The 14,687-nt window shown below is 31.5% G+C and overlaps 2 protein-coding genes across 4 annotated transcripts in view; both read left to right on the forward strand.

Moving 5' to 3' along the window:
* Positions 1 to 14,687, forward strand: part of LOC139488104 (uncharacterized) — a 185,271-nt gene that overhangs the window by 111,160 nt on the left and 59,424 nt on the right. The gene's annotated exons all lie outside the window — the stretch shown is intronic.
* LOC139488103 (uncharacterized) overlaps positions 1 to 14,687 on the forward strand; it is a 37,068-nt gene that overhangs the window by 3,145 nt on the left and 19,236 nt on the right. The window contains exons 2-4 of one of the 3 annotated variants that reach the window (XM_071273490.1): positions 1,306 to 1,432; positions 11,105 to 11,235; positions 13,684 to 13,837. In XM_071273490.1, the coding sequence (XP_071129591.1) occupies positions 11,116 to 11,235; positions 13,684 to 13,837 (274 nt within the window). In that variant the 5' untranslated portion in view covers positions 1,306 to 1,432; positions 11,105 to 11,115. Of the gene's footprint in view, positions 1 to 1,305; positions 1,433 to 7,809; positions 8,106 to 9,126; positions 9,257 to 11,104; positions 11,236 to 13,683; positions 13,838 to 14,687 lie in introns of those variants that run through there. The other 2 variants (XM_071273492.1, XM_071273491.1) reach the window with 2 other exon arrangements.

The raw sequence follows: 14,687 nt of genomic DNA on the forward strand, positions 1-14,687 counted from the left end.
GTTTATTTTTAACAAAATATGCCTAATTGTATACCAAAACCTCAAATTTGTAGCGAATCGTGTATTCTACTCTTTATGGATTATTTCTTTTAGATGGATTTTCAGTTGTCTATATAACCAATTCGGAGGTCTCGTGATATCGTGTTAGCCTTGAGTGCGGGAGGTGGCGGGTTCAAACCTCGGCCAGTCAAACCAAAGACTGTTTTAATTAGCTAAACACGCAATATTAAGAGTCAGGCCGAAGACTGGTTGGCTGGGAGTCAGAATAATGTGTCCGGGTAAGGTGAGATGTTTCCTGTGGGGGAATATTCAGTAAAAATCTCCCATTGACTTTAATGCTAATCTATGTATGAAATTAAATTTATACCTGATTTACCTTTAAAATTGGAAACTTTCATATAACATTCATGAAAGTACAAATGTAGCCCTATCTTTTGCATTAATAAAAACATAGGGTCATGCGGCATTTTTGGGCATTCACATGGCCGTGTTTACAAACAATGTAGATTCGCACTGAATTCCTATACTGACCCCCATTTTCAACCCTGTAGTAAAAAAAAAAGTACATTTAGCATTTTTTTTTTTCAACTCTAGTTTTGATCCATCTTCCAAAAAATATTTATTACAAACATTATCTACCAATCAGAAGAGCATATGACTTCAGTGTTATACAGAAAGCTCTCCCCTAAATGGGCGGTCCCTGATGACGTATATTTATTTACTGAATCTACCCCTGTGCTCTTTTACCTTTCTGCACACGATGAAATTCCGACTTAGTTTGTGTAACGGTCTAGTACACACATGGTTTATATTCATATTACATTAACATGTTCCCGTCCTGAATATGCATATCAATTTGCCACTGGACTAGAACTTATTTCATAGCAGGACCTAATTTTAATATGTAATGATATCTATTTTATGTTATATTTTTTTCGTTGTTGTCTGCAAACAATAACAGGATTTCATTTGATTTAACCCGTGGTAGTGATACTGAATTCCTATGATCGTAGTTATTTCAGGAACATCAGATTGGCTTTACAACTTTCATGAAACAATTGATTTATTTCAACGTATTTAAAATTTGTTTGATGAATTGTTTTGGTTGTTAGCTCTCCCAAAGATTTCAAATTTAATATATTTTGTGTTTATTTTATCATATATGTCTTACCAGTTCCCTGAGGATTACATTTGTTGTATAGAAAATAGTTGAGGCTTGATATCATTAAATTGCTTGTTCCGTATAGAATTTTTAATTGAATTATAGAGATGATAGAATCCCATTAATATATAGATATTTTTCAGACGATGAAGATGAAGAATGTCTGATACAAATGAACAAAGTGATGACAAAGTAAAAAGAGATGAAGAAATTGCTCTTCATGAAACAGATACCGAAGATAAATTGAGTAATGATGAAAGTCATTCTAAGGTAAATATGATATACTCCGTGCCATATTAGTTGATAGATTTATTTATTTTTTTTTGCTTCTTTCGGCACTATTGGCTTTTTCTGGGCGGCCAGTTTTTATTGGTGAAGTAAGCCGTAGTACCCGGAGGGAACACCCGACAGTAAAACTGGCAGTCCTAGGCATGAAAGATAAAAATAAAATGAAACCAACACGTTTAATATTTTCTTGCGTCCGAAGTGATTTATTACAACAATTGTAAAACATATTTTACAACAATTTATAATAAAACATAATGTAGTGCGTTTTTAAAAAACAAATGGAAGTATATTGTATAAGTCGCAAAGTTTCAAACAAAAAAAAATTCACTAAAACACCCAAACACCTTTTATTTTTCATGTAACCAAAAATAATTACCTTTTTGTTTTGGACAAACCAAGCAAGAATTTTTAGCCAAAAAATTATTTCTTTTTTGTATTGGGCCGACCAAATCATTTTAGCAATGCACATATAATATTTGTAGAAAGTATTTATATCTCTGTCTGATCAACAAATGAAATATTGGTAATCATGAGCATTGTTCTGACATTTTGCAAGAAAACCAACTGCTACCTTAAAATCTTGATTTAAATAATATTATTGGTTTCATGTTATTAAAAGTATGTGAAATTGAAACAAAAAAGCTGGGGGAAAATGCAGAAAATAGATAGTGGTCCTCACATTTTCTTTGAATGTTTTTACCAATTTTTTTATAGGTGAAGAAATTGAAGAAAATTCAAACAAACTTTATATAAAATAAAATTGAAAATTCAGTGAGAATACCGTATCTTCAAAATGCAATAATAAAATCAACGGTTCCAATTTTGTTGCACCAGATGCGCATTTCGACAAAATATGTCTCTTCAGTGATGCTCGTGGCCAAAATATTTGAAATCCAAAGCTTATATAAAAGATGAAGAGCTATAATCCAAAAGGTCCAAAAAGTATAGTCAAATTCGTGAAAGGAATCAGAGCTTTTCATGAGGGAGTTACATTCCTTAATTTATAATAATTTCTAATATTTTATAACAGCAAATTTAAATAACACAAAAAATCCGTATTTTCATGCCAGTACCGTAGTACTGGCTACTGGGCTGGTGATACCGTCGGGGACTAATAAGTCCACCAGCAGAGGCATCGACCCAGTGGTAGTAATAAAATCAACGGTACCAATTTTGTTGCACCAGATGCGCATTTCGACAAAATATGTCTCTTCAGTGATGCTCGAAGCCAAAAAAGTGCTTTTAAAAGAAACATGTTGATTCTTTTGTCGATGTCTATTTGCTTTCAATTTTAGTCTTTTTCCACCATAAAAAGTATTAACTTAAAAGTTAAAAATACATTTATCAGAAATATTCAAATACATATTTAAATAGCATTTTAGCATTCAAAATTACTAAATTCAAAATAGTAAATATCATCTTCAAAATAACTTTACATAAAGTATGACACACATGTTTATTTACAGACACTTTTGTCTATATTCCTTGATTTGTTTCTATGTTTCAAAACTCGACACAAATCATATGACAGAAGGTATCCTAATAGGTCATATGGTCCATTGTATTTAACATACTTTATTTTTTTAACTGTTTCTACTTAATTTATTCAAAAGTTGTCCCTCCCCCTACTAATGTAAAGCTAGCTGTATGCAATAGATATATAATGAAATTTGCTGGGACTGTCATAAATATCATAGATTTAGCTTGCTATACAATCAGGTTAAATCCATCATTTTCTACATAAGAAAATGCCTTTACCAAGTCAGGAGTATGACAGTTGTTCTCCATTCGTTTGATGTGTTTGAGCTTTGGACTTTGTCATTTGATTAGTGACTTTCCTTTTTGAATTTTCCTCGGAGTTCAATATTTTTGTGATTTTCTTTTTTCTCGCACAACTTGAGAAAAGAATTACATTCATTTTATGTATATCTATCTGTTAATTTGGAAAATAAATTTATTTGACCAGAATGTACCATTAGTTGCTTTTAGAAGGTTCCTGTATTTTGAACTACTATAATCACATTGTCTAAAGGGATCCTGACGAGACGTTTGCGTCTTGTACAAAAAAAAAACAGGGAAACCACCACGCAATCCCCATTCTGTACGTGAATATGTGTTTGTATGGGAATATAATGGGTGAAAAAAACTTTCAAAACTCAACAGCAATTATTTGTTTTCAGTTAAAAAAAATCATAACATGGAATAATTATTAAGATGGTAAAAAGCTGATTCACTGTATGCGAGTAACTGTTGACTGTCATGTCAGAATGTCATTTCATAGGGACATAAGGTAAAAATAAATGACAGTATAACCGAACAACGACCACATTATAGCCAAGACTGTGTATGCATACGTTTTAGAAAAGTTTATATGCTAATGTTATACTATTATTGGGCTGTCCAATGTATCGCCGAGGATTTTTAATGTTTATTCGTGTACAAAGGGACGAAAACCAACGAATTAGTTCGTGTCATTTTAACCCAGAAAGCGTCGCCTTCTAGCTTCTATTGACCCTAAATGCCAACAGTTTTAATTTTATTCGAATGTAAGTACCACTTCTTTTATAACTATTTGACAATTTTATTTTTGTAAGTATGCAACGACTTAGAAGGAAGGAATTGTGGTTAAACTTCATATTTCTTCTATCTTATAATAAATATGTCAATAAAATGGCTTCCCCATGCATACGTTTGAAGTGGTCTGATTGTATACATAGTTAACTTTAGGCAAATGTTTTTTTTTTTGCTCAGGAAAGGGTAAACAAGGCAATTGCAACTGATTTGATTATACTTTAAAGTCAAATATGAATATTTTTCACGTCTATTTTATTTTGTTTAACTTCCTTTTTGCAAGTGTGTTTTTATCAAAAAAATGAAAACAAATCCTAAAGGGAATATATTAAACTTTTACAAGTCAAAAGTTTTGTTTGTATCTTGTATGATTTATTTGATATGCTGAAAAGGAGAAAAAAAATCATACTCATCATGATATAAACCAATGACCCAAAGTACACATTACTATGGGATAATACATACTTTGGACTCAAACTATTTTTTAAAATTGATTTAGAAATAAGTTAGGAAAAACAGTATTTCTATTTCATTTATTTGAACAGGGGTTACTTGGTTAAAGATAAAACATTGTTGTGATATTTTTATGTTGTTTTGTCTGACATCTTTTTAAAGAAATTCATCTTTGGAATGGTATAATTAACTTGACTTTTTGAAAGAAAGGAAAGAATGGAGATTTTCAAAATAAAACAAATATAAAATCATAAACAGTATCTATAACTTAAACATAGAATACTTACGAAAACGATGCCTTCAATGAAAATCCGAAACAGTTAGATACAAATGTTTACCTTCAAAACTATTCTTAAATGAAATATTAATCGTTCAAAAACCCAATTGTTCAAAATCCCAATCGTTCAAGATCACAAAGATTAATTAAAACTGCAAGAATTTGCAATCCGAAAAAGTCACTCATATTATTTATAAAATTCATGCAATAGATATTGGAGATAACCCGCAGTTGACGGAATTCTAAACTTTTGAAAAGTAGAAAACGATAAATTCCGAGGACTTAGATTATTTATATGTTGCGAAAACACTGTCTCGAAACCATACCGGCAAAATTTGTTCGGACTCGATGGTATCTAACATCCGGCACAATGACGGAACATTAATAGACAGAAGAAAGCTAGGTTTCTCCTTATTTTCTTATTTTTATTATGATATCGAAGAATATATATACATATACAACTATTTTCTATTGTGATATGCAATATTTTTTACAACCGTTCTATATTAACGAAGAAATAAATAAAAATGCATGACAAATTGAGTGAACCTTGCCTCGAAATTGTTTATTTTCTCGTTAAATTGTTCACATTGTACGGAATGAAAGTTACGGGAAGATAGATACTGACACGGAGATTGCAAAACTAGTCATTATGAGCATCTCAATACTTGTATTTCTGTGTATAGAACAAAAGAAATGGGTCATGTCAAATTAAAATACACCGGTTTCGTCATTGTTGTTTACAACCAATCACCCGATTTCGTCTCTATATATCAATCGGTTTTTTATTTTTTTTTAAACCAACAATTTATGAAAAGCAACGTTAACACGGATCTGAACATTGTCTTTCGAAAGAATTTAAATATATATTTATTATAAAGTAAACTTGGCGTGTTTACATTTATTTACATAGGTAATTATAGTACTTCACATTTTCCTAATGAAAGGCGTATCCGTTATTTTACTGATCTCCAAACTAATTTTAAATGGCAGTTAAATACTCAATAGCAAACACTGATATCTAATTACTTTTTTAACATTAACATTATGATATCTTTTTATATAGGTTTTGAGATACATCGCAATATGTGACCCCCCCCCTTTTTTTTTGCAAAAAAAACCTAAACAACGCTTAATAAACAAAATTTAAAACATCACCAAAAAGTATGCAGAAGATTTATATTACTAAGAAGTGTGTAAAGTTTGATGCAATAATGATAAATCGTTTTGAGATATGGCGCGACATGTTAAAAAAAACGCACACCTGTTTTACTTACAAAGTTCTGTAACTCAAAAAGATTAAATTTGATTTTCCCTAAAAAGTTTACAGATCGTTTGACCATTTCAAGAAATAACTTTGTTAAGTTTCATGAAAACTAGATAAGCTGTTCTCAAGTTGCGGTGCGACATGTTTACGCTGGACAGAAGGATAGACGGATAGATAGACGGACGGACGGACAGAATGACTGATAGATGGAGGAAAGGACGGATGGAAGGGAGGACAGACGGACGGACGGATGTATACAATGATACGTCCTGTCAAAATTGTGACGGCGTGTAAAAACGCAATGAAATGAAAAAAACAACTCTAAATTAAAGGTCAATAAGTTTTATTAAGATATCGGCCAAGTGGCCAAGTCGATTTATTTGTATATCTTCTAATTTTGCTATATGACTTTTATATATATGTTTGAAAATAATAGATAGAAATTGATAAAAAGAACTTCAAATTCGGCATTTAAGGGAAATGCAATAACTCATTCAAGAATTAATGTGAGAACTTTATAGTAAATGGACAAATGGTAGAGCTCGACATTTTGAAGATAATAATCTGGCCCTTTCGAATTGTCTATGTCTACAGCTGTTTTTAATTAATTGACAGCATGCACTTGCATGCCCCCTTTGTTTATTTTTTGGTTGACAAGCGGGGTCACAGTAAACTTTTTAAAACAATTATAATTAGAAAAGACATATGATTTTAAATAAAACTTGTTAAATGCAGCCTAGTAATTTTAGATGTGAACATTTATGTAAAAAACTGTATTGAAAGATAATGAACGACGGTGCCAAGTGATGAAAAAAAAACTTTTCCTGTTGTGTTGGGTCAAGTGAGCTAAAAACAATCAAAAATTCCAAACAAAATTACACCGTTCTTGAATTTAAAAAAAAAGGGTAACAACTGAAAATTTCAAATTTCTCGAACCGGATCGGACATAGCAAACAACTTCACTGGCGGTTTTTTTTCAATGAAAAAAAATAAGAAATATTATTTATATTTAAGTGTACGCACTGACATGTCGCAAATGCTTAAATGGTCGTTATTCAATTTATGATGAAGGTCTGTGGCCGAAGGAAAAATAATATAGAAATGAGGTCAAGGGCAAGGGCAATGGACATATGGCAAATAGGGAAAAAAATCGTTATATTGTGTTCCATATTTGTATATGTTACAGTCAAACCTTCTAACTTTTGACATATGCAACTTTATACAAATAGTTCAAAACGCTATGAATTCGAATCACTTAGTGTCTCTTGTTTAAAAATATTAAAGAAAATGTTTATAATAAACATAATCAAACTCACATAATCCGATTTCGCGGGTATCTCTGTTTTCTTATTTCTTACAATATTTTAATTCGGTATACACTTTATAAGATAAATGGCGAATCTAGAAGACGTATAGATTGCTCCCCGCTTTCCGACCCAACCTTTGATGCATGGTAGTTGTCATCCTTTTCTTCCTATAAACATTTAATTTCCACTTCGATTATGCATGCATATATACATTTGTCTTTTCATCAACGTTTATCCTTAAGAAGATTTATTTTTAACGATCATAGAAAAGATTACATACATTTTCTCGAACGTTTTGAATTCCGAGAACAAATATTGTTTATCTGTTGTAAACATGATAAATACATAAAAACCGCATAAGATAATAATCCCCAGCTTTCGTTTGTAAATGACACGACATTTCATAAAATGTATTATTCCGCGAAATGTGCATGTGTTAAGATCATTAATTTAAACGTATTTTTAGTCATTACGAGCATAACTAATATCTCTACTGTCAGTTGAAAAGATATATTTCTTACTTTATAATAATCCATTGATACTTAGAAATATTAGTATAGATGCCATTATTATTAAACGCTGTCAATACATTGTAGAATCGGTAGTTCAAATGAAACATGATCCGTGTTTTTATAATATATAATGCATATTATTATGGATATAAAGATTCATTTAACTGTTATTTGAACATGTTTAAACTTCCCAAAGTTTACGTGTCTTCAATAGACATTTGACGGAGTTTATAAAATAATTCTGGATGAACAATATTCATAAAGTTTGGTAAGTTCTTAGTGATGATACTTTTCGACGAGATACGTTTTCATATATATTTATATATATACCTTGTCTTATTGTCTTAAATTAAGCTCAAAATGCAGCACCTGCAGTACACATTTGAGTTCTTCTCTCAGTGATATTTGAACCTTTGGTAGTATGATATGTCTACAACATCGCCTGCACTTTTCCAGTGTCATAAACCACTCGACAAAAATGCCTATATAAAAAAGCACAGAGGTTTTATCTATGGTTGAAAAATTACTAATGTTGCTCCAACTACTAAGATTGACCCGTGTTGTTAACTTAAAAGTAAAATTTAAAAAAAAAAAAAAAAAACAAACTCCGAGGTAAATTTAAACGGTAATTCACTAATCACTGCTAAAAACTTTCATTTTGATAAAAGAGATCAAAATGGAATACGATCCGTGACTAACAGTGGTCAGTGTCGGTGTTTCGCTAAGAAAACATTTTCATATGAACTAAGCCTGTACATTTCTATATAATGTCTATGTTTGTTTTACAGTTGACAAAACTTTACATTTTTGAAATACTACGCTTTTCCACCTCATAAACATATTACCTTAGCTGTACTTAGCAAAACTTTTATGCATCTTTGATCCTCACTTTTCTTCAACTTCGCATTTTATTTGGCCTTTTCAACTTTTTTATTCGATCGCCACTGACGAGTCTTTTGTAGACAAAACGCGCGTCTCGCAAATACAAAATTTGAATCCTGGTATCTATGATGAGTTTGTTTACAATAACTTGGTCGATGCCACTGATGATGGAGTTTTATTCCCTTAGGGTATCACAAGCCAAGTAGTCAGTACTTCTGTGTTGACATGAATTATCATTGATGTGGTCATAACTATAAATAAACTTTTGTTACGACGTTGCTGCATAAAACTTCCTTTGAAGAGCAGCAACTAATATATGAGTCCATGGCTTGATTACTTAATAGCAGAAGCTTCGATTTTTATATGGTATAATATTGTTGATTAATCTATCGTTATCCCGACCATTTTCCCGAATGTGACCTATCGATTTTGACTTATTATAGAGGTTATACAAACACAAATAACACAACGGCTGCCACGTGTGGAGCATAAGTCCGCTAATTCGTTCGGAGAACCTGAGATCACTTCCAGTTTTTGGTGAGGATCATGTTATTCAGTCTGGTTTTACAATGTTATGTTTTGTGTACTTTTGTTTGTATATTGGTTGTTTTAGCCGTGACATTGACAGTTTATTTTGTACTCATGATTAATATATGTTGTCTTGATGCGCGGAAAATTTGTTCGTCAAGACACCAAATCATTTAATGTTATTTAATTAACATACATTACACTAGTAACCCGAATTTAGCTTGAACGGACAAAAACGTGTTCACGCTATTTAAATGAGATTAATTGTCATTTGATAAAGATTGACAAAAATTAAAAATTATTTTTAATTCATTTCAATTCATTTCAATTCATTTTAACGCCAGTCAAATAGATTTCTTTGCGGTAAATCAATTGACATCAAGTTGGTGGTAATGTACGTCAAACTAATAGGACACGCCCCCGTTAAACTATTTCAAACAGGCATCAATTCGTTTCAAACATCGTTGAGACCCGAGCTTTGTGCAGGTAAATCACTCAAGCAAAACAACCTTGACTTATGTATCGTTTTCTTCTTCTTCAAATTTTATCGAATTTAGTTAAATGCGTGTATTCTTAGTAAAGTCGCATGCTTCACAATTTTTAACAAATGAATGAACAATACACGTGACATTTAAGAAATTTAAATAAAAACATTAAAATATTGATGCACGGTTTAAGAAATGTGATTCTGTTGAAAATAAAATAGTAAGATGTATAACATAATTTGAATTTGCTAAAATGCAGTAGATCTTTATCTCACATATTCGTTTCAAAAATTGCTAAGTGCTATGAAAACTCGTGGAATGTAAGTAACGTGTGGTCCCTTGCAATTGCTTACGAAACTTTAGGTATTCCTGTATATTTACCGTTTCTGTTTTTCTGTTTTTCTGTTTTACTATATTGTACTCGTAAATTAAATATGTCACGGAAGTAACTTCACAGAAATTATATAATTTAAATCTTATATTTTCGGTAAACAACAAATATTCACTAGCTGTATATTAATATATGAAATTGCTTGAAATGAAAAACAATGTTTTTTCAAATAATAAAATTGATGAAGATAATGTTGACATTTGTTGAATTTTAATAATAAACAGTTAAGTCTTGCTCAAAATTGTAAATGAATTAACAGATCAATGAACTTTTAAAACTGTGTTTAATTGTAATACCGGTCGCTGGAGCAAAACAGGCGTAAATTGTGGAAGAGCATATTGTGGACGAGCATATTGAAGCGTTGTTACGATTCTGGAAAGGAATATCATCGTGCTATCATGCACCTTGACGTACAAAAATTCTTGTAATAAAGGAACATGTATCCTGTATATATGAGATATTTTAGTTTGCGATAACAACGGGTAGGTTTAAGTTAAACGATCTTGACTTGCTATTAGTCGGCATTCTCTTACGCCTTTCAATAGGCTCTAGCGTTAAATCAAGTCTGTTAAGACTGTTTTGGACAAATTTAGACCAATCATAAAAAGTAACGTTCAAAACTTTCAGATCGGGTTAAGATCCGTTGAGTGTGTCAGAATGATATTAGGAGTTACGCCCTTTCATGTGGATGATACAGGGTATTATAAATGCTAAAATAAAAAACGTATCATCTTTAAATCATTGACAAATCACAATTGAATGCTTTCGACAAACACACTAAAATAAAAAAATATAAAATATGTAACACAATATTCGAACGACTCCTTTCAAATCAAATGAGGTGTTTAATTTCGTGTGCAGATTAATCACTTAACAATATAATGTACCTGGGAATTGAAAACACTTCCTAGAAACTAATCTACTACCTTCAAATACTTTTAAAGCCAATGAGTGTTAAAATTGTAGTTTTTTTTTCTTCAGGTTAATATAAAATGGCGACAGAAGATATTGGTTTGGATATATCAACAGAAGGAGCCGATACTGTACATAAACTTTTAAACAATTCAACAACTACACGTTTCAAGACTGTTAAGTGTTGCGGAAAAGAAAAGGTATGATTATATTACATTTCACAAATTTATTTTTCTTATATATATTTTTTTTTAAGTATAATGCATAGCGCGACATATACCTAGAATGGTCAATGATACTTGCCTACTTGAAACGGTTAAGACTGTCAGAATCTGTTCCAAGGTTGAACTGCTAAACACTATTTATAGATAGAACTGTCAGAATATGTTCTAACGTTGAACCGTCCAAACCTGTTGTAGGGTAGAGTTGTTGTAATCTGTTCTAGGAAGGAACTGTTTAAATCTGTCTTAGACATCACTGTTCATAATTTTCCTGTGGTTAAACCTGTTGGCAATTATACTTTGGTAGAACAACTTCAGTCGGAAACTATTTTGGAAGTAAAATAAATATTGAAGAAGAATGGTTCTACTAGTTCCTAACAGATATTAGAATAGAATGGTTCCAACCTGTCAAAACTGTGGCTTTGTAAAATATTTTGAAGAGACTGAGCCTCCCCATACCCCATACTGGTTCAACAGCACCACACATATCTGCTATAATCAAAGAAAACGGCACGACTCATCATATCATCACGAAGCACACAGACCTGGCAAAAGGACAAATTACATATAGTACCAATCTCACAGTTACTGAAAGAAAGATTTGTATAAGATAATTTAAAAAAAAAATAACAACATTCATTACACATCCAGCGGATTAATAGTTTAGGCGCATTAAAAGTCTGAAAAAGCATAGCGTTGTGCGTATCGGACTATCGGTAGGATGTAGAATCGTACGGGAAAATACCAACTTGACAAGATAGCAATACATGTTTAGGTACGTTTCTTTGCTGGCATAGTTGTTTTGTTTTAAGATTGTAACACACTGCTGACTGTTGTACCCCATTTTCACATGTTTACCTTTGATGAATATTTGTTTTGTTTGTATATTGTTGTCAATATAATGAAATTCCATGCGACTTTCATACAAGTGTGAAATTTAGGTAGCTACAAAACCAGGTTTAATTTACAATTTTCTTTATAATGAATTGTATGTAACAAGTCATGAAAATAACAGTTGTTTTCCGTTCGTGTGTTTGAGCTTTTGTTTTTGCAATTTGATAAGTTTTGAATTTCCCTTGAATTTAGTCATTTTACTTTTAACTATTTGTTAATAAGAAGACTGATGTTTTTAATGATAAGGATATTCTACAGGTATAACCAAACTTTAAGTATAGAGTACAGTCGTCACCGATATCAAACTGTCCGCATGATTTCAGCAAAACAGGTTAAATATTTTGAGCTTTCATTCAAAAGGTGTAAGTAGTCTTTGGTACGATATTGTTTATAATAATGGTATATTTGTTTGTTTGTGTTTATTTATTTTTCCGTTGTTTTAGTGACAATTGATTTCCTATACTGATCTAAATGTTAGTTCTGTTTGTAACTTTTGTTAGTCCAGTAATAAATATTAAAATGGGAGGGTTTTTATACAAAAGTCATTAGTTTAATCCTGCCAAATGTTCATGTTCCTGTCTCACTAAATGTTGCTTTTGCAATATCCTAGGGGCGTTTAAGAGCTTTTTGGTGTGGTTCGTGTTGTTCAGTCTAATGTTATTAAATTGTGTGTTTTGTGGACTGTTGTTTGTTTGTCTGTCTCTTTCTATTTTAGCCATTGCGTTGTGAGTGTATATTCGACTATGGAGTTTTAATGTCCCTTTGGTATCGTTCGTCTCTCTTTTGCATATAGTAAACACACATGTTGTTTACAAAATGTTGTGGAATTAGCTTGACTTTTAGTATACCATTAATTATTGTTGTTGGAGCCGCTGCCTCATCTGATTTTTATTCACGCTTTTATTATCTCAATTATTGATATCAATGAATTTTCCACAGAATAATAGGCATCTTATAGCATAGTACATTTGAGCTTTATTTTGGATTAAAAAAGAAAATAGAAAAAAATGTTGGAGGAGAAGAGAAAGCCAGGTATGAATGAATATTATTCTTTCCCATGAATGTAGAGTGTTAATTTTGATAAGCAGTTAAATGGGGTCTGGAGCTGGTATGTCAGTAACTGCTGGTAGTCCTTTGTTAATTTATATATCGTTGTCATTTTGTTTAGACTCTTTTATAACCTATCCTGACATCGATCTCGGAATTCTTTTGAACTAATTTTACTGTGTGTATTGGTGTGTGTTTGTTTATTCTACATTAACTGTAGGTATAGGGAAGTTTTCAGATATCACAAAATAATTTTAACACCGCCGCATAGTACATATTTTGTTTAGGGACCGGCTGTAATTTTGTCCGTTAGAAGGGTTGTTGTCTCTTTGACACATTATCTATGTGTATTCTCAATTTTATAATGAGAAGAAACAATTAACATATTTGCCCTTTATTAGAGATATCTGACTAGCCTAACGCCAGATTTCTATGAATTTCTAACGTGTTATAATTCAATCATTGAGGGAAAACTTTGTTTTTCAGTTGCTGACGTCTGGTGCTGTTTTGATGATAACTGTTGCGATAGCATTAATAGTGGCAATAACAATGCATTTTAAGGATTTAAATAACTGTTCTCAAGATTCAAACATTGGTGTGACCTCAGCTCAGAGTTCAAATAAAACAACTAAACATAAAGGTAAGATAAACTTATCATGTATAGATACCAGGACTTAAATTTAATACCCACGCCAGACGCTCGTCTCGTCTACAAAAGATTCATCAGACGCTCGAATCAAAAAATTGTTTTTAGGCCAAACAAAGTACGAAGTTGAAGAGCATTGAAGACAAAAAAAATCCTAAAAGTTTTGCCGAATACAGCTAAGGTAATCTATTCCTGAGGTTTTTCCAAAATTTAAAGTTTTGTTAATAGTTAATTTATTATTATGAATATATCAATGATTACTCAAGTCAACACAGAAGTGTGCTGAAATTTGAATTTCTGTACTAAGAGAAAGGGTAAGTTCATAGAATAACAGGTCAATGGTAATTCTCGATACTAGAAATTGTCGGTTATATATGTCAAATTAGAAATTGCTCCTGTTCAAATCAAATATTCCTTAATAAACATAAACATTAGGATGAAACAAAAACGAGAACTTACACCAATGCCTTTAGACAACACGTCAGCGTGCGATAAGGTTAAATTGGGTTTTGAGGACTCAACCCTTCCAAAGTTAACCTAATCCGAATTTGTCTATTTTAAATATATTCCTGATATTAAAAAGATGTGGTTTGATTGCCAATGAGACAACTCTTCTCAAGATGACACAGAAACTAACAACTATAGGTCACCGTATGGCCTTCAACAATGAGCAAAGCTCATACCGCATAGTCAGCTATAAAAGGTTCCAAAAGGACAAATGTTACACAATTCAAACGAAAAAACTAACGTTTTAATTCATTTCCAAAATAATGAACGAAAGACAAATATGTAACAAACGACAAACACTGAATTACAGGATCATGTTGGTCATTTGGTTCCTAAC

The sequence above is a fragment of the Mytilus edulis genome, chromosome 9, assembly GCF_963676685.1.
Source record: "Mytilus edulis chromosome 9, xbMytEdul2.2, whole genome shotgun sequence".
NCBI lineage: Eukaryota > Metazoa > Mollusca > Bivalvia > Mytilida > Mytilidae > Mytilus > Mytilus edulis.